The sequence below is a fragment of the Zeus faber genome (genome assembly GCF_960531495.2).
Source record: "Zeus faber genome assembly, chromosome: 3".
Lineage (NCBI taxonomy): Eukaryota > Metazoa > Chordata > Actinopteri > Zeiformes > Zeidae > Zeus > Zeus faber.
In genome coordinates this window covers 22,783,297-22,801,928 of record NC_137190.1, presented here as the reverse complement: position 1 = coordinate 22,801,928, position 18,632 = coordinate 22,783,297, and the positions used below count along the sequence as shown (strand labels likewise).

General features: G+C 43.6%; 1 protein-coding gene across 1 annotated transcript in view; it reads left to right on the top strand.

Moving 5' to 3' along the window:
* Positions 1 to 18,632, top strand: part of LOC307227844 (nuclear receptor ROR-alpha A-like) — a gene marked incomplete at its 5' end in the record, with an annotated part of 176,726 nt that extends 158,094 nt beyond the window's left edge. Inside the window, 10 exons of the mRNA XM_079997288.1 lie at positions 9,368 to 9,453; positions 10,441 to 10,582; positions 11,482 to 11,804; positions 12,704 to 12,896; positions 15,225 to 15,346; positions 15,435 to 15,567; positions 16,187 to 16,294; positions 16,817 to 16,927; positions 17,058 to 17,170; positions 17,486 to 18,632. Of these exons, the coding sequence (XP_079853414.1) occupies positions 9,368 to 9,453; positions 10,441 to 10,582; positions 11,482 to 11,804; positions 12,704 to 12,896; positions 15,225 to 15,346; positions 15,435 to 15,567; positions 16,187 to 16,294; positions 16,817 to 16,927; positions 17,058 to 17,170; positions 17,486 to 17,650 (1,496 nt within the window). The 3' untranslated portion in view covers positions 17,651 to 18,632. The remainder of the gene's footprint in view (positions 1 to 9,367; positions 9,454 to 10,440; positions 10,583 to 11,481; positions 11,805 to 12,703; positions 12,897 to 15,224; positions 15,347 to 15,434; positions 15,568 to 16,186; positions 16,295 to 16,816; positions 16,928 to 17,057; positions 17,171 to 17,485) is intronic.

Here is an 18,632-nt window from a genome sequence, read left to right as displayed (position 1 = left end):
TTAAAGACCGACTTCTCAAGAGCACTGAGTATGTCGACCAGGCGCAAACAGTTCTCCCAGTCCAAGATGGTAGGCATTAATGCCAGTATAGTTAGCAAAATGCTAAGCTAACAGGCTAACTAGCGCTAGCCAAGCCAAAGTCCACGTTCCAAATCCGAAAAAAACGTTCAGGCCAGGGTCAAAGCCAGGAAATAGTAAGGATATTACAGAACGAACAATCCGTAATCCAAAATCAGGTTAAGTTATCAGGTAAAGTTGGGAACGAGTCAACAAAGAACGCACTGATGTAGAGTATGCACCCTCTTTCCCTGTTGTATCTAAGTGTGATTGATAATTTCTGTAGTCAACATAATTATATTAAAAAGATATAAAAGATGTCATTCAACATTTTCAAAATATCAGGTGTGAAATATTTTATATTACACTTCGCCTTGCTATATAGTTTAACATTTGGGATTTTGTTTATCATTGCATTTTGTGTTTTCACAAGTTGATACCATGACATAAACCATCTTGAAAAATTCAGATTGCGTCACATTCACAGCTCTTGTAAATTCTTGCATATCAGCCTCCCTTCATTGCAGCAGCTACATTTCCGATGCGAACAACGGCTTAAATGGCAACAAAGTTCAAAATCAAAGTGCAGTACAAAAAAATCACACCTTTTTGGAGGAATGTGCTACATTATTTGCCCGTCCTGCATCCTCCTCATAGAGCTGAGCTCGGGAAGCAGCTCAGGGGGCGCTCAGTGGTATTAATGCGCACAGCAAAGCGAAGGAAACTCCCATATGCGGAGCACATGACGCATTGTGTCAATCTAGCACTTTAAACAAGACACTTGCAGATGTTCACCGAGTACAAATGAGGTGGCTGAACTTTTATAATGGCAGATTTAAAAAAATAATAATAATCGGATATACTGCTTATATCAGCATGGGGACCAAAGCACTCTGTTTGTGTGTTTACTGTGGCGTGTTTGCTGGCTTTGTAATTTTGTGTGTTGTGATGTTCCTCTGTCTTTGCATTTGAGTTGTCCTTGTTCTGATTTTTCTTTATATGTGTGTGCATGCGTGCATGCATTCACAACTTGGATATGGCAGTTCGGTGGCAGGCTACCTGCGACTATTTCCCCCGAGGCAGAACTACCTCAGCACATTCTTCTTTATCTCTTCAGCTGTTGTCTGTTGATGCCATGCACTTGGTCGTTCCTGTTTCGTAGAAGAGGAGCGGGCCGCGTTTTTAATCGCCACCAGGGATTTGTACCACGATGCAACACGAAGAAGAAGTCAAAGCATCAACACTCTCTCTCTGGAGAATAGGAGAAATTCATGTCTGTGGTGAAGATATGAATTTTTCTTCAGTTTTTTCCATCCGCAGGATGATCTGAAAAATGACACTGTGGCTCTTTGTGATGTTTTATCCTAGATCTGGGCTGTATATGATATACACTCACTGAGCACAAAAGGGACACCTGTACACCTACTTATTCATGCAATTATCTAATCAGCCAACCATGTGACAGCAGTGGAATGTATAAAACCGTGCAGATGCAGGTCAGCAGCTTCAGTTAATGTTCACATCAACCATCAGAATAGGGAAAAAAAATGTGTTTTTGACCATGGCATGATTGTTGGTGCCAGATGGGCTGGTCTGAGTATTTCTGTAACTGCTGATTTCCTGGGATTTCGGCGCAGTCTCTAGAATTTACTCGGAACGGTGCGAAAAACAAAATACATCCAGTGAGCAGCAGATCTACGGACAGAAATGCTTTTTTGATGAGAGAGTTCAACAGAGAATTGCCAGACTGGTTTGAGCTGACAGAAAGGCTACGGTAACTCAGATAAACACTCTGTACAATTGTGTTGAGCAGAAAAACCTCAACACGTCAAACCATGAGGTGGATGGACTATAACAGCAGAAGACCACGTCCGGTTCCATTTCTGTCGGCCAAGAACAGAAACATGAGGCTGCAGTGGGCACATGCTCACCTAAACTGGACAGTTGAAGACTGGAAAAGCGTAGCCTGGCCTGATGAATCTCGATTTCTGCTGAGGCACACGGTGAGGTGGGGTCAGAATTTGGTGCCAACAGCATGAATCCATGGACCCAAACTGCCTTGTGTCAAAAGTCCAGTTCTGGTGGTGATAGTGTAATGGTGTGGGATTTTTTTCCTTGGCACACTTGGGCCCATTAATACCAATCAATCATTGCTTGAATGCCACGGCCTATTTGATTATTGTTGCTGACCATGTGCATTCCTTCATGGCCAGAATTTGCCCATCTTCTAATGGCTACTTCCAACATGATAATGCACCATGTCACAAAGCAAAAGTCGTCTTAAACTGGTTTCATGAACATGACAATTTTCAATGTTCTTCAGTGGCCTTCCCAGTCACCAGATCTGAATCTAATAGAACACCTGTGGGAGGTGATAGAACCGAAGAGTCGCAGCATGAATGTTCAGCTGACAAATCAGTGGGAATCGCGTGATGCAATCAAGTCAACATGGACCAGAATCTCAAAGGAATATTTCTATCATCTTGTGAAATCCATGTCAAAAATAATTGTAAGTATTGTACTGAGAGTAAAGGGAGGCCCTACCTAGTACAGGTACTCCTCACTTAACGACCAAGTTCTGTTCCTACAACTAGGTCGTTAAGTGAATTGGTCGTTATGCGAGGACCCGTCTTAATTTACAGTAAGGGGGCGTGGCGATTGCGAACACTAGTATAGTAAATACTCACAGACTGCAGGAACAAGACTGAGAACGGTTATGTGCAATGAGATGCTTGATGTTGAGGTGCCGCGCACACTGTGGTATTGTACGCAGCGCACAATACCGACTGGTCAGAGAGCTGGTCAGAGAGCTGGTCGTAAGTCCCAACAGTCGTTAAACAGGCAGGTCATTAAGTAAGGAGTACCTGTATTAGTAACATGTTCCGAATTAAGTGCTCAGTGAGTGTATAACTTTTACAATACCATCATATCTTACATTGCATACATTATGCAATGTTTTGTTTTATCAGAGAATTCAGCTTTTCAAGGCTGTATTCATACTTGCAAAAAACTCCCTCAAATAAGCCAGACCTCATTTTATGTTATGTCATATTGTCTTATATTCAGAAACACCATACTGGGATACACAAAATGTTGCATTACAATATGCATGACATTATTTTCACAGATGATGATGATGATGATCGAGGATAACATTGAAAAATAGCCAAGCCCTAAAGATGTGCTTACTTCCTACAGTCAGTGTGTGCATTGTAGCTTGCAGTGTGGTTGGAGCAGACCTGAGGAGCTGAAACCAGTCTGAGCATAGCTTTGTGTGCAGCGGGCGCATACTGCATGCTTTGATCCCGTTCTGACACTTCACTTTGTGAAACAGAAAGCTAATAAAGTGATGAAGAGGACAGCGGTTTGTTGTGTGTGTTCATTATTGTAATTACTACATCATAGAGTAAAGCAGGTTATTTGGACATAATTCCTGTGTCTTTAGAGGCGTTGTTACATAGTGAATTTATTCCATATCGTACTGCAGAGCAACCTACTAGACATTTTTTTTGTTATTTTGGATCTATCATCGTCGCTCTGGTAAAACAAAAAAAAACAAAAACGTTCTATATTATGGCATATTTAATATTATTGTATGTTTTATTTCGACATTGTCCTTTTTTGATATTACTGCACAGCCCTGCCATTTGCTGGTCGGTTTTGGAGCATGATGAATAGCAGATTGTGAAAATACACACTTGATTTTTGTTAGCTGTCTTTGAGGGGAGGGCTGCCACTGAAAGTTGACGAGTCAAATCATCATTGGGAAACCAGTCAGTCAACTGAGATTTTTCAAGTCGCGCAGTTGTTTGTTTTTCTCACTGTGCATTACAGGATAAAACAGATAGAAGCTTACAAAATACACATAACATTCCAATGAGGAATTTATAAATCAGGCTAATCATAAATACATTTTATATGTGTATATGTGTGAATCTTCCGGACACGGATGCGAACACGGCATGTGTGCCCCGATCACCATGCCCTGTTCCTCCGTACAAAACAACTTAAAACAGTGTGGGGATGGAGCATGGTGGAACAGGGCACAACTCGTAGACTCGTTAAGATTATTTATTGCACATAACGCATGGATATGGGGTGATCGGGGAGATAGTCACAGAGAAAGTGTCCCATGTACCGTTCCATACACACTTGTTTCGTTCCATAAAGGAGACAATTAAATACCCTACATCTAAAATAAAAAAACTGTAATGGCACACCAATTGCGGCCACCCCATCGTTGGTGCGTGCAACGCTAGCACGTGCATCATTAGCACACGCATCGTTGGTACAGGGAGACAGGTGCAGGTTGGCTCCCTAGGCGGCCGCCTATCTCGCCTATAAGAAGGGCCGAGTCCCACCCGTCCCCCCCTTCCATCGAATAGTCAAATATTGGCATTTAACAGCCAAATCTGATTTGACTGAGAAAATTCGGAGTCTGGTACAGCCCTAGAACATACAAATGTGCCTTTAGCACTTTGCCCCTGGGGTCTTAAAAAAATATGTGATCCTTTGGATCATGGAGTGATCCAAAGGAAGCTGTCTGAAACCGTAGTACTAAGTAGCTGTCCGGAAAGCAAGTATGAAAAAGTCACTCCTGAATCAGTGCCAAAATCTGCTCATGAAAAGAGGAGCTAATCCTTACCCACAATGCTTAATGGCAAGTCATTTCTTTTTTTATTTATCATAACTTGATTAAGAATAAAAAGTAATCCTGTGACCTTTCAGGCTAGTCCCACTGCGAAAATTGGACATCTGGTACTTACTGATAGATTTCTCCTTTCTTGACTGTGTCAAGGAACAAAAAGGAGAATCCAAAAACTAAGCCCATTGTCTTCAATTCTTCTAAGAGGCTTTCATGGAAAAATGTCCTTTCCCATGATGTGAAAGCTTGCCAATGTGATTTCTCCTAACATATCCCATCGTGTCTAGCCTGGGAACCCGACGAATCTGCAAGCTCATGTGTTATTTGCTCTGGCAGATACGTCTGGCCCCCCTCCCGTTCAGATCGATTCCCAGCCGACCTGGCCCAAGTCGGGCCAATCACAACCGTTTTTCTAATGTGGGGCGGGTTTGCAGCCCTACATCACACATTTAGTGGCTCTGATTGGTTGTAGGTCTATCCAATTAGGGTGGGTTTCTAGCACTAACCCGCTTACCAGTCGCTATGCAGTGCTATGTCACACGTTTTACTTAATTTCTTACTTGAGTTCTTACTATGCCTTTAGAGTCTCCAGACAGCTCTACTAAATGAAATTGGAAGTCATTTTAACTAACCAAGTCTCAACTTGACCCTGACAGGCTGTGATTGGGCCACTCGGGCACCGATCATAAGGCCCGCCCTTTCGGAAACAGAAAGAAAAGAGGAAAGAAAGGAATAATGGTCGACTCTGGACACTGAGCCCAAGTTCAGATACCTGGCTATGCACCCCCTGGAGGAATCAGTAGCTGCACACCTGTGCCCTTGCCTTTTTGTGGAAAAGCCTCAGCTACCGTCCAAGGCATGTAGGCTGACGGCGAATCTCGCACTAGAAATCCTACAAGCTGCTTAACAATGTCTGCCTGCTACAGGCCTACCAGGCCAGGCTCCTATAGGAGCAGGAGGGGAAGGCCACCCGCAAGATGTGTGTGGAACTGCACAAGGCCACCGACTTCTGCCTCACAATGGCCAAGGGTGCGGCGCAAGATGTAGGGCATGTGATGGGGTTTTCGAGGTGACACAGTGCCACCTATTGCTGAACTTATCTCAGGTTTCTTATTGCGGGAGCAGTCGCAATCCAGACGGCCTCCATGATCTGCGCGGGCCCAGAGCAGGCCGGTTCCGGCCCAGGAGACGTCCCAGCCTTCCCCTGCTGATGGGGTGAGGGGCTGAAACAGGCATCCTTTCCGCCGTCCCCAGCAGCTACAGGCTTTGACGGTGAGGGGCAGGAAGGACCTGAAGCGATGTAGTGAGGGGATTCTTGCCGCTGGACCGTCGGCTCGACCTCGAGTTTTAGCACAAAAGAGACATTCCGTGTACTAATTCCCGTGCCAACGAAAGCCATGCAGTTATTGTATACAAAATACATAGTCTTTATTTCCCCTCCTTTTTTCCAGTGTATTTCCCAGTGTGTTTATCGGGGCCTCCTCTCCACTCAGAAACATAAGCGTGATGGTCCGAACTGAAAATATGAGCAGGAAGCCCTAGGTGAGGCTGGGAAATGTCATCAAACACATGAACACAGGTGTTCATGTATTACAGCCTCCTTGCCCAGAAATTGTGGCCAGCGGCTCAATTTGTGGGTGAATCTGCCCTGGTGCCATCAATGCCAGAAACCAGAGCATGCCTCTCTGCTTGTGTGAGTGTACGGAGATGCGCTGTTCCTCCCTGGCTAGAGGGGACGATATGAAAGGGCTATGTGCTGTAGTTCACCCTTCATCCACTAGTGTTAACTGGAGTGAAACAGACAGACGTCTTGGACTGAACATCTGCTTCCTGGAACAGGAAATTCAGTCCTTGCTGGAGGAGGGCACCATTCACATAGGAAGTGGACAGGGAGACAAACTCAAGAGAAACAGTTTTTTTCAGGAGATATTTCCTCATTCTGAGCGCATTTGAGCGCTGGTGTATGGCGCATGAAGATGACCCATTATGCTGTAATATTGGGATCATACTCAGTTTCCTCCAAGGCCTGCATGAAAAAGGCTTTGCACCGTCCATCCTCAAGGTGTATCTGGCAGCTATCATAATGGAGTGGCTATCATAATGGAATGGATGGCAAGCCACCGGCAGTCACATTTTGACATCCAGTTTTATACAAGGTACCCACCATTTACGCCCGCGCGTGCAGTCGCTGACCCTGAAATGGGATCTGGCTTTGGTGTTAAAGGCTTTAACGGGACCCCCATTTGAAACTCTCCAGGAGGTTGGATAAAAAAAAAATGTTGTGGTCAAAATCAGCACTGCTGCTGGCACAGGAAATCTGGCCTCACTGTCTGTTTACCTGTCGGCTGCCTACTCTATGCCTTGTCCGGCCGCTCTTGGTCTATCTGGAGTGCATGTGCGCCGTACGCCACTACAACCAGGTATGTGGAGCTGCGTCTTGGGCTACCCCACACATGTGATATAATTGACCTCCGCACCCTATAAATGAGTACTTAAACTTGGGTTTAGGGTTGGAGGTCGCATCTGCCAGTTGGTCCTTAGAATGGACTACTCAGGTTCGATTTCTCTGGCTTTGGGGTCTTGCGTAGGACACATCGGTTCTGACCTCACGGTCAGTGAGGGTGCTGGGTAATACAATATGCCATAGTAAGAACTTAAGTTTGAAATTAAGTATAACGTTTCAGTTGTGCTACAACCCTCTTTTTACAAATGAACAACAAGAGTTCTTACTGGTGGCCTCACTGACCAGCTTGCTCAAGAGCTGAATAAAGGGTCAGAGGAAGTATGACAGACAGTGGCCCAGTATATATACTGCAGAGCGGGCCTTATAATGGGTGCCCCAGTGGCCCAATCACAGGCTGTCAAGGCCTGGGATTGGGCAAGATGAGACTTGGTTGGTTAAAGGGGCTTTAAGCTTTATTCAGTGGAGCTGTCTGGAGACAGCTTAAGGCATAGTAAAAACCCTCGTTCTTCATTTGTAAAACCAGGGTTGTAGCACAACTCAAACGTTTCATTACTCTGATTGGTTGTAGGCCTTCTAATTGCGGCCAGAGACATTTTGGTCTGCGCCAGCTGATAAGGTCCCTTGGAAATCGAAAAATGAACTCAGAGGTTCCAGACCTCATTTGCGAATTGGTCTCGCGTTGTCAGGCTACATCGTGTCTATTCTGATACTGGCCTCCTCCTTTATCTCCAGTAAGTCTTTTTTTATTGTGTACAGGGGGAGTTTTCCTTTAATGTTCGGGCTCCAGAAAAAAAGTCTGAGAGAGTATTTCTCCCTGGTGACTAGCTAACTATCTGCACTGGTGCCACCCGAAACTGCCACCGCCATTTTATAAATAAAGCCATAAATATAATGCCAGAACTTCCAAATTTGGACAGTGGGTTGGAGTTTCGGTGTGCTTGAACAGGAGGCAAGCAAGCAAGGGAACCACCCCCCACCCCCACCCCCAAATAAAGCCTTAATTTCCTCTTGGTGGAAGACAAATTTTCAAAATTGTAACCATGAAACCCATTGGAGGAGATAAAATTAGATATTGCAGCCGTCTCGTCTGTGTATTAACTTTGTATTTCTAGCTTTTTTAACGGTTGACTTCCATGAAGTTGTTTATCTGAAGCAGCACCCTCCGCCTCCACCTCTGATTCTCTCTGATTTCTTCTATGCTATACTTCGGCTCATACATGTATGTTTGAAGTTTGCTCTCCAAAATGCTGTTCTACCATTGCTGACTTTTTGGAATACAGCTGGCTACAGCTGGGATACATGCATACAACATTGTTAAGTACTGTGGTTGTTTTAGGAAAAAATTGTATCCCAAAATGTCATTTAACCTCAGGAATTACCTGATTTTTACTTTTTCTTTCTATTTCAATATCTCAAAACTCAGTTGCTGATTGTTGGTCCTCACTGACCACTACACTAAGCAGTAAACACTTTTGTATTGTGTTGGTTGCTGACTTTGGCTCGTAACTTTAGAAAAATACATTATACTTTTGTGGTGATACTGGTTTAGTTCAGCTGTTTAATAGTAAAAACGCTGTTTTGCCGATGCAAAATGCATTGCAGAACATGAACAACAATGGCTGTGTACAGTGATAATGTGAGTTACACGGGGGATAAATAGATGGAGAATATTTATAATGCCTACCACCATGCAGTACTGATTTATATTAAAAAAATAAAATACACAAAGCTGGACTTCTATCATGGCTGTCACTGTACACCACCATAGAGGCATTCTTCAAAGATTTGCTCATAGAGGAAAAACATAGTACCAGTAACAGACTAAATATATTGATTCTCCTGCATGAAGCCCTTTTCTTGTAATATTTTAATATGAATTCAGTCCATTGTTTTGCTGTGTTGGATGATCAGAATCTTATCAGGATGAGATTGATAGGAGACATTACACACGGAATGGTAGACTGGGCCATATGTGTCACAAGTTTGTCTTTAATATTTTGCAGATGAGAGTAAAATGATTAGCTGACAGCATGTTATATTTGCAGTCAGATCTTTTGGAGGCAGCTAAAGTTTGAAGTCAAACCCACTGAGGTTTTTTTGATGTGTCTGTTGAACTTGGTGAAGGGCGTCGTGATGTGAGAAGTGACTGTATAATTCTGACATCCTTTGTTCTCCCGCTCTGTCCCTTTGTCTCTCCGCAGCGCAAATTGAAATAATCCCCTGTAAGATCTGTGGTGACAAATCCTCAGGGATCCACTATGGGGTGATCACCTGTGAGGGCTGCAAGGTAGGCACCGACCCTGACACTCCCTGTCCGGTTTGATGTTCAATCCTCCATTTTTCATTCATCATTCTTCTGTTTACCACTATAAATTGAATCCCTTGCTTGTTATGATGTTAGGAACATTGTATGTCTCCAATGTTTTTGTTTTTGTAGATTCACCAGTAGGTTAATTCTCTTTAAGAGGCAGAATAGAATAGAACATAATAAAACTGACCAGAATAAACATGTATAAAATATTGCACTGTTTTTGAGCCTTTTTTTTGTTTGTTTTGAGGTTTGAGAGGCACAGCCCAACCAAAAATTCCATTATCAAAGAATCTTGAGTGCATTAGATACAGGACAGGTCATTGTCTACCAGTGGTCCTGTCATGAAATTCAGACATTTTGCAGTATAAATGAATGAGATATGAGGTAAAAAGTCTCAAAATTTGACAGCATTGTTTTAACATTAACACTTTTTGTGAATAAATAGATACTGTAACATTAGGACACTCAGAGAAGTTAGAGAACTAAAACTAGCGTGCCCTGGGATGAATTTTAAAGGGGGCCTTGAGAATAAAGCAAACTTATATTGGAACGGGGAATGTTTTCGCCTTTTAGCGACACAATGGCTGCCCAAACAGACAGTGTGCTGCGACAACAGCTGCTGCGCTGACAACTGTTTGTTAGTTTCCCAGCAGTGGAGCAGCTTATTGAGGTGTCTCTGTACACCAGTGCGTGGATTAGTATGCCTAATTGGAGGAAACCGATCTGGCAATGATCTAGTGATGGCATCTGTTAGCATTAAAAGTCATTTTTTTATTGTTTTCATTGATAAACATCAAACCTAGGGTAAGGTTTTAGACAAAGACATTATGCAGAAGTCTCTTTTATTCTCACCCAGACCTGTCTTGTTCCCTCTCTGGGGTACTCCCTCCATTCCCTCCTACTCCCTAACCCCCACACCAATCTCTGTCTCCTTCGCCGTCCTTCCCCCTCCTCCACCTGCAGGGTTTTTTCAGGAGGAGCCAGCAGAGCAACGCTGCATACTCGTGCCCCCGTCAGAAGAACTGTCTGATCGACCGAACCAGCCGCAATCGCTGCCAGCACTGTCGCCTGCAGAAGTGTCTGGCTGTAGGCATGTCCAGAGATGGTGGGTCTCTCACGCACGCACACACACACACACACATACACACACACACACACACACACACACACACACACACACGCATGTACAGAAACACACCAGCCTCCCTGGGAGAGGTGAAGGTCATCTTATTATTTTCTTTCCCCTCTTACTCTTTTCAATCTTCTCTTCACTATCTCTGTCTTCAATATTTACTTCTCTGCCCTGCTCATTTCTCTCTCCTGCTTCCACATTTCCTCGCCTCATCTTCTGTCTTCTCACTGCACTTCAGAGGTGTTGTCTTTCCTCGGGCTCGGTTTCAATCATCAGCCATCATGCATTTCTGTGAGAATTCTGCAGTGGTAATTCACAAATCCCATACTGATTTCCAGCACCTGGGCCTTTCACACTGAGAAAGATAAAGCAACTACAAAACATGAGTCGCACCGCTCCAAAGTCAGTACCAACACAAGAAATAGTAGTGCAATACACATCTTTAATTTCTGAGCAACCGTTAAACTCCATACATGTTTACTGTATACTTTGATAGTAGCAAATTAAAAAGTGACTTAAATTCATGCCACCTGAATTATTCCAGAACCCACTAACGATCTTGGAATGATATGAACTGCAGTGGCAGCAGAGCTTAATTAAGGACAGGAGTTATGAATTAAGATCAGAGTGATAAAAGTGGAAAAAGTGGGTGTGATGAGAGAGGCAGGGGTGGATGTGAAGCCTTTCTAGAGGTCAGTCCTCAGCTTCCACATGACAATGGGGACATAGATCTGCCTCGCGGAGGAGGACGAGGGTTGCAAAAGCAAGACATCAGACTGCACGAGTACCCTGTGCAGTCATAGACATTGAAGAATTCTTCCTTTGTGTGTTTATCGTAGTAAAACTGTCGCTCTCTGGCTCTCCGTCCACAGCGGTGAAGTTCGGCCGCATGTCCAAGAAGCAGCGGGACAGTTTGTACGCTGAGGTGCAGAAGCACCGCCTGCACCAACAGCAGCAGCAACAGCAGCAGCAGCAGCAGCAGCAGCAGCAGCAGCAGCAGCAGCAGCAGCAGCAGGGTCCGGGCGTCCACCCGCTGCTCCACTCGCACCCCAGCCTGAGCAACCAGACACCCGGGGAGGCCGAGCCGCTCTCCCCCCACTACAGCCTGTCCTCCACGGGCCTGACGGAGCTGCAGGACGAGCTGGGGGGCTACATGGACCAGCACTCCCCTGAGGGCGGGTCAGCGTCCTCCAAGGTGTGCGATTTGAGAGACTTGATTAGGTGTTAGAGGGGCTTTCACAAAATGTGTGTTTTTACACACACATTACAAACTGTCTTTTTATTTTATTGACATTTTCTTAAAAAATGACCGTCTACATTTAAGGTCAGTTAAATTGTTCCGATTTTCCTCGCTGAGATGTGGTGAAGGAAAATAGAGAAACATCGATGGCACATTGTTTTAACTTAAGGACATCAGAGGAGAATGTACATAAATAGTGGACCATGGAGGGGCTTGAGCCTGTATTTGTCATAGATAGTTATATTTAAGATGTGTCATGTTACGGTATGGTCTCTCTATAACATAGACCGGAGACCAGGATGTGACCTGTGTTCTGTAGTAAAGTCTGAGTGGTGTTTTACTCCACTACATGGAGTGGAAAAAACCCAATTTTTCTCACCCAGCAAAACACATAACCTGACACAATCAGAGACGTATGCTTCTCTGAAGGTGATAAAAGCAACAGTGTGATTATAAAATTGGAAAACGGCAACACAAAAGCCACATAATTGGTTTGGATCCCATTTGCATACAGTCAAGGTCCCAAATATCCGCTGATGTCTTTGCTAACCAAGAACAACAGCAGCTGTAATCTGTATCTGGTTACAATGACATTCTGTGTACTTTGACACGTATTTAGCAATGTTTTCATTGCATGCTGTCATAGCGGGGGGGGGGGGGAATAAACGTTGGTGTTTTCACATTTCCGTCTGCGAAATCACACTTTTAATAAATATATTCACAGATAAAATTGAAACCATTGTCGATTTGTTGTAGATGGGACAAATAATGTGTACACTTTTAATGAGTGTCAATTCTGCATATCTGCCATGCCGTGCCTCGTGTGACCGCCTCTTTTCGCCTCCTTCCTCCAGACGGACTCAAGCGGAGGAGGAGGGGTGAGCGGCTTCTATCTGGACATCCAGCCGTCTCCAGACCAGTCAGGCCTGGACATCAACGGCATCAAACCCGAGCCGCTGTGCGACTACGGGTCCCCCAACAGTTTCTTCCCCTACTGCTCCTTCAGCAACGGAGAGACGTCGCCCACCGCCTCAATGGACGAGCTCGGTGAGTGGATAGATGGAGGGATGGATGAAAATATAGTTTTTATATAGAAGGAGGAGAAACAGAGGGATTGGCTGATCTCATTCAGTGGACAGGGAGGTGGACGGAGAAGGGTTGAAAGTGGCTGGAGGTGCTGGAGGAGGAGGAGACAAAATGAAACATGGCTGAGGCTACATTAAGAAATGAGAGAAGGAGGTGGAGGGGGAGAGAGGGGAGAGATGCAGGTAGGACTGAGGCTCCAAACAAAACAAACACAAGGACCAATAGTTAATTTTTTCTGTTAAATGACCTTCTGCTCCAGCTGACAACTACAGTAAGACATATTTTGGACAAAGTTTGTCAACTATTTTTTATTTTTAACGAATTCATATTTTTTTATTGATTATTCCATTTGAAAAGGCGGAAACGCCATTACTTTAATACATACACAATATAGCAAAACTAAGTAACGAAACTCATGACTAAATATAATATACTGTAGTTTCAGCGACAACAGGGGGTCACTTTAAGGTAGCGTTTCTCACCATATAATTAAAAAAATGTTGATAGAGACTAGATAAAAAATGTAAAAATGTGAGCTATCATCACGACTCAATTTGGTGCGTCCTTGGTCTGCCGGTGTGGTCCTTTAAAAGCTGAAAAATGTCCTGGCAACCGCTGCAAGTCTTGCAAGTATCAGTGAAGATGGTTGGGATAACAGGGTCCAAATCACAGATTTCTGAAGGAAACAATGAGGAAACGGAGAAAGAAAAGGACGATTTATCCTCCCCACAACTAAAACAGGCAAATAAAAGATTAGAAAGAGGCTAAATAAAGAAATCTAGAGGCCTTGAGAGAGACTAAGGGTTTAAATAGTTGGGGGCTCTGGGAGGTAGGTGGGGGAGAAAGAGAGGGAGATAAAATGATTTGGATACAATCGAACCCAAAAGGAAGCGATATCAAGCGTGAGAGAGAAAAAGAGAGAGTAGAACCGTGGGGCAAAACGAGACAGCAAAGGTGGTTTAAAATAGCTAAAGGTTGGGAACTCATCTTGGAACTCATTAAAAGCGTTGTGTGGTAATTAGTTGTCTGTTAATTAGGGCCAGTTGGGAAATGTGAGGGCCCTCATTAGGGGAAATAATTTTTTTAGCTTCCCTTGAGTATTTCATGTTTTGTTTTTTTGGGTTTTTTTTTTAACTAAGGCATTTATTATAATGATCTGCTGCTATACATGCTGCTATGCCAAACACAACCTTTATTAGTCCACTATATTTTAATATCCCCATATAGAGAATTTGACGTCCTTGTTATTCTGTTCTTTTATTCATCAGAGCTTTGTGCTACAATAGATCAAATGGCACCTACATGAAAGATAGTAGATTGTGCTATCATTATGTTGCTTTACACAGCCATATGTTTTATTTAAATGTAGTGAAAAGGACAGTTTGACTCTCATTAAAATTATCCTGGCTTTCCTTTTGAAAAGTACATGTTTGACTTTTATAAGCAGGTGGAATTAACAGCTGTTACTAGGGCTGGGTATTGTTTAAAAATTCCGATACCAGTACCAATACCAGTACCCTTAAAGTGATACCGACACCAATAGAATACATCATTTGAAGCCTTTGTTTTCTACCACCCATCATGCGAATGGAAGCATTTGGTAAAATGCCACCACTCCTCCCCATCCAAATGGTTTTTACGCAAATACATTTTGAAAGTGTTCAAATTGTTGAAATATTTATTAAATAACTGTACAAAACTGTACAATGAAGTATTTGGAGAAAAGCTCTTTGACTGTTCGTATGAACACCTGACACCTGTCCTTTAACAGACTGTTGTAGCTGCTGCTGCGGTAGTGAGCCAATCACACGTCGCATTAAATCGAGAACGCTTGCAGTCATTGGCTGCTAACAAAACCATACCAATAGTCGTAGCTGTAACTGCTACTCGCGTATATAAATTAACAGAGCAGCAACAAAAAAATCTGAGAAACTCAAACAAATGTAAATCCTCCATTGGGGAAAACGTGATTCCAGCTCCGCCGCTGAAGGAAACGCAAACCGTAACCGAGAAAGAGCGGGCTATTCGGCACGACTCGGCTCGGCGTGGGAGCACTTGGACCTCAGAACGATGGTGGAAATGACGTGTCCAGTGTATTCGAATAGCAATAATATCACATATTTTTCAAAATTACTTTTTGTTTTCTATCTTACCTTGTCGTGTTGTGTTTTGTTCCTTTGTTCCATATTCCATTGTGTCATGTTGTACCTTGTTGTGTGGTATTGTCTGCTATTGTTTCCTGCACATTTATTCACCCGTTGTGCTGTTCTGCATTGTGTGGTGTTGTAGAGCAACTCGCCCAGAACATCTCCAAGTCCCATCTCGAGACGTGTCAGTATCTACGGGAGGAGCTGCAGCAGACCACCTGGAAGGCCTTCCTACAGGAGGAGGTCGAAGGTTACCAGAGCAAGGTATCGGTGACTATCATTCTGCCGTTTTACCGGCGTTTATCCTTTTATTTAGTTCTCTTTGACTCATAGTTCTTTATTCTCTCTGAAGCCGCGGGAAGTGATGTGGCAGCTTTGTGCCATAAAGATCACGGAGGCCATCCAGTATGTGGTGGAGTTCGCCAAACGCATCGATGGTTTCATGGAGCTCTGCCAGAACGATCAGATCGTGCTGCTGAAAGCAGGTAAGAGCAGTTTAGAAATTGAACCCAACAACTGTGCCTTCTGTCTCTTCCACCGGTTAAGACATTTGACTAGTTTAACTATGATTCTTTAATGTTTCTACAATGGACCTATACTAGTTTTCCACTGCAGGTACCAATTACTAAACTTTGTACATCAGTCAAACTTTTCCAACCATTTTCTTTACAATTACTAGTCTGTTTGGGGTCATTAGTACATAAAACAATAATGATCCGCCAATAGTCGAGTTCTTCTGTTTGAGCCATTTGTAATGCGTCGTATTTGTCCATGGTATAAAATCGAATTGTTGGTATTGGTGTTAGATTGTTTTATTGGGGACGACATAATCAATTTGAGCCTCGTATGGGAGTGATATTTGATGCTAGTATGTGTTTCGCTGCAACCATAGTTTATACCTGAAATGTATTCCCTGATTTCATCAGAATATCCTCTTGACATAAAGTAAACAATGAACACCAAACCATGTTTATTGAGGACGGCAGGACATTCACTTTTAAGTCATCTTCCATGACATGAAGGTGTCTGCAAACTAGATTTTTCCGACAACAAATGAGTTCTGGTTGCTTGAAGTACCGTCTGATTCCTAGTTGTCTTCGACAGGCTCTCTGGAGGTGGTTTTTGTCAGAATGTGCCGAGCATTCGACACGCAGAACAACACTGTCTATTTTGACGGAAAATACGCAGACCCAGACGTCTTCAAAGCATTAGGTGAGCATTGGTTGCGTGTATGTGTGTTTGTGTCTAAGCAGGTTCAGATATACATCATTTTAAAATAATGTGCCTCTTTTTGTTTTGTGTATGTTTCTATATGTGCGCACTGTATTAGACTGAAACGTCACTGCTTCATGTTACAAATGACTCACTACTAAAACTCTGCTAAGACGTCACTATTTTATTATACAGACTCAAGGATTGCGTGGGCATTACTGACTCTGCTCATCTTATGTGGAATCCCCCAGGGGTCACTTCTTGTACCCATGTCGTTCTCCCTGTACATGCTTCTGCAGGTCACACGTGGCTTTGCCATCACCTATCGCTGCTATGCAAATGTCGCACAGCTTTATTTACACAATAGTCTTTTAGCTGTGTTTTTTTTTTTTTTTTATCTCTGTGAAGTACTTTGTAACCCCTGTTTTAATAAGTGCAATATTAATCAAGTGAATTAAAGTTATTATTACAATAATAATAATAATAATATCCATGTGTGTGTGTGTGTGTGTGTGTGTCCAGGTTGTGACGACTTGATCACGTCGGTGTTTGACTTTGCTAAGAACATGTGCAGCCTGCAGCTGTCTGAAGAGGAACTGGCTCTGTTCTCTGCCTTCATCCTGCTGTCAGCAGGTAAACACATACTACCAGCTGCTTACATTACACCATATTCATCAACATCTTTAGGCAGTTTGATGATGGCGTATATTTGTGTGTGTGTGTGTGTGTGTGTGTGTGTGTGTGTGTGTGTGTGTGTGGGTAGACCGCTCATGGCTTCAGGAGAAGGTGAAGGTGCAGAAGTTGCAGCAGCAGACCCAGCTGGCTCTGCAGCACGTTCTGCAGAAACACCACCGAGAGGACGAAATACTCACAAAGGTACATACACACACACACACACACACACACACACACACACACACACACACACACACACAGACAAGCAGACAATTACTCAAGTCTGCACTTCAGCCCTGGCTGTCTCCCTTCTTCTTCTCTTCCTCTCTCCTCCTACCCTCATCTCCATCACCCGATTCCTCCTCACTCTTATCACTCTTACCTCTCTGTTCATCTCTTCTGCCCCCCTTTCCAAATCAAGTCCTCTCTCCGCCCTCTTTCACTTTTATTAACTCCACAACCTTACCTCTTTTTGTCTTCCCCTTCCCTTTCCTCCCTCCCTCCTCCTCTCTCCAGTTGATATGTAAGGTGTCCACCCTTCGGGCCCTCTGCAGTCGGCACACAGAGAAGCTGTCGGCGTTCCGAGCGCTGTACCCGGACATCGTTCGCGCCCACTTCCCGCCGCTCTACAAGGAGCTGTTTGGATCGGACTTCGAACAGCCCCCGCCTGCCGACGGCTAGAGTCGGGAACCCCCCAGCGATCCACTGGACTGCTGCAGCAGGTGTGATTTCTACGGCCGGCCCGGCGGTACCACATGGGGGGGATGGGGGCAGAGCCGGAGAGGCTTCAAACTCCTCCTGCTTTTCTTCATCCCTCTTCTCCCCCTCGAACCTCGGCCTGGGGGACGCAGAACTGGTCTGTACTGGACCGAACTGGACTGGATCCTGTTGAGCGGTGTGGGCGGAGCGTCCAGGCGTCCACACCTCTCCGAGGGGGACTTCTCATTCTTTCCCAGGTCATGGCCCCTCTCTCACAGTCCTAAAAACAAACAACAAAAAATAAGCCCAAGTAAATCCACGCCTTCTGGCAGGCGTACACATGCAGCACCCAACTGAGGATCTTGTGTTTTTCTAATTTATTTGACTTCCTTTTCATCCTAAATTGCTCTATTCATAACCAGATGTAGCACAGAGGCGTCAATTATTCATGGTTTGATATCACAAAAACGCATTTTTTAGAAAGATTAATATATTTGCTGATTCAGATAATATCATGTACCTCCCCCACTTCCAATTTACATATCATGATATGTACTCTTTATATTCAGTAAGTCAACATCTTTATTGAAATGATCATAAAATGTTAAAAAAAAAGAAAAAAAATCATCTGACAAAATAGCAAAAAAGGAATTTTTGAAAATAATTTCCCCTTTCATGGAATTATTTTCTTCTACTCTTAGCAGAGAAATCCTGCTGTTTGTATTAAAAAAATTCTAAAGCCCACCTATAAACAAGATCCCCAATTTGCATACTGTATGAGATGCAGATGGAGCTAAAGCTGTTTTAAAAAGGAGGACGGGAAAACACAACAGACTTCACCCACAGAGCGAAGCCAAGTAATGTTTTATTGATAAAGCACAATACGACAAAATACAAGGAAAACACGTGAAGGGTTCTGTCCTAAAACAAGATTCAGTATATCGATAGTCTGAAAAGGAGCATC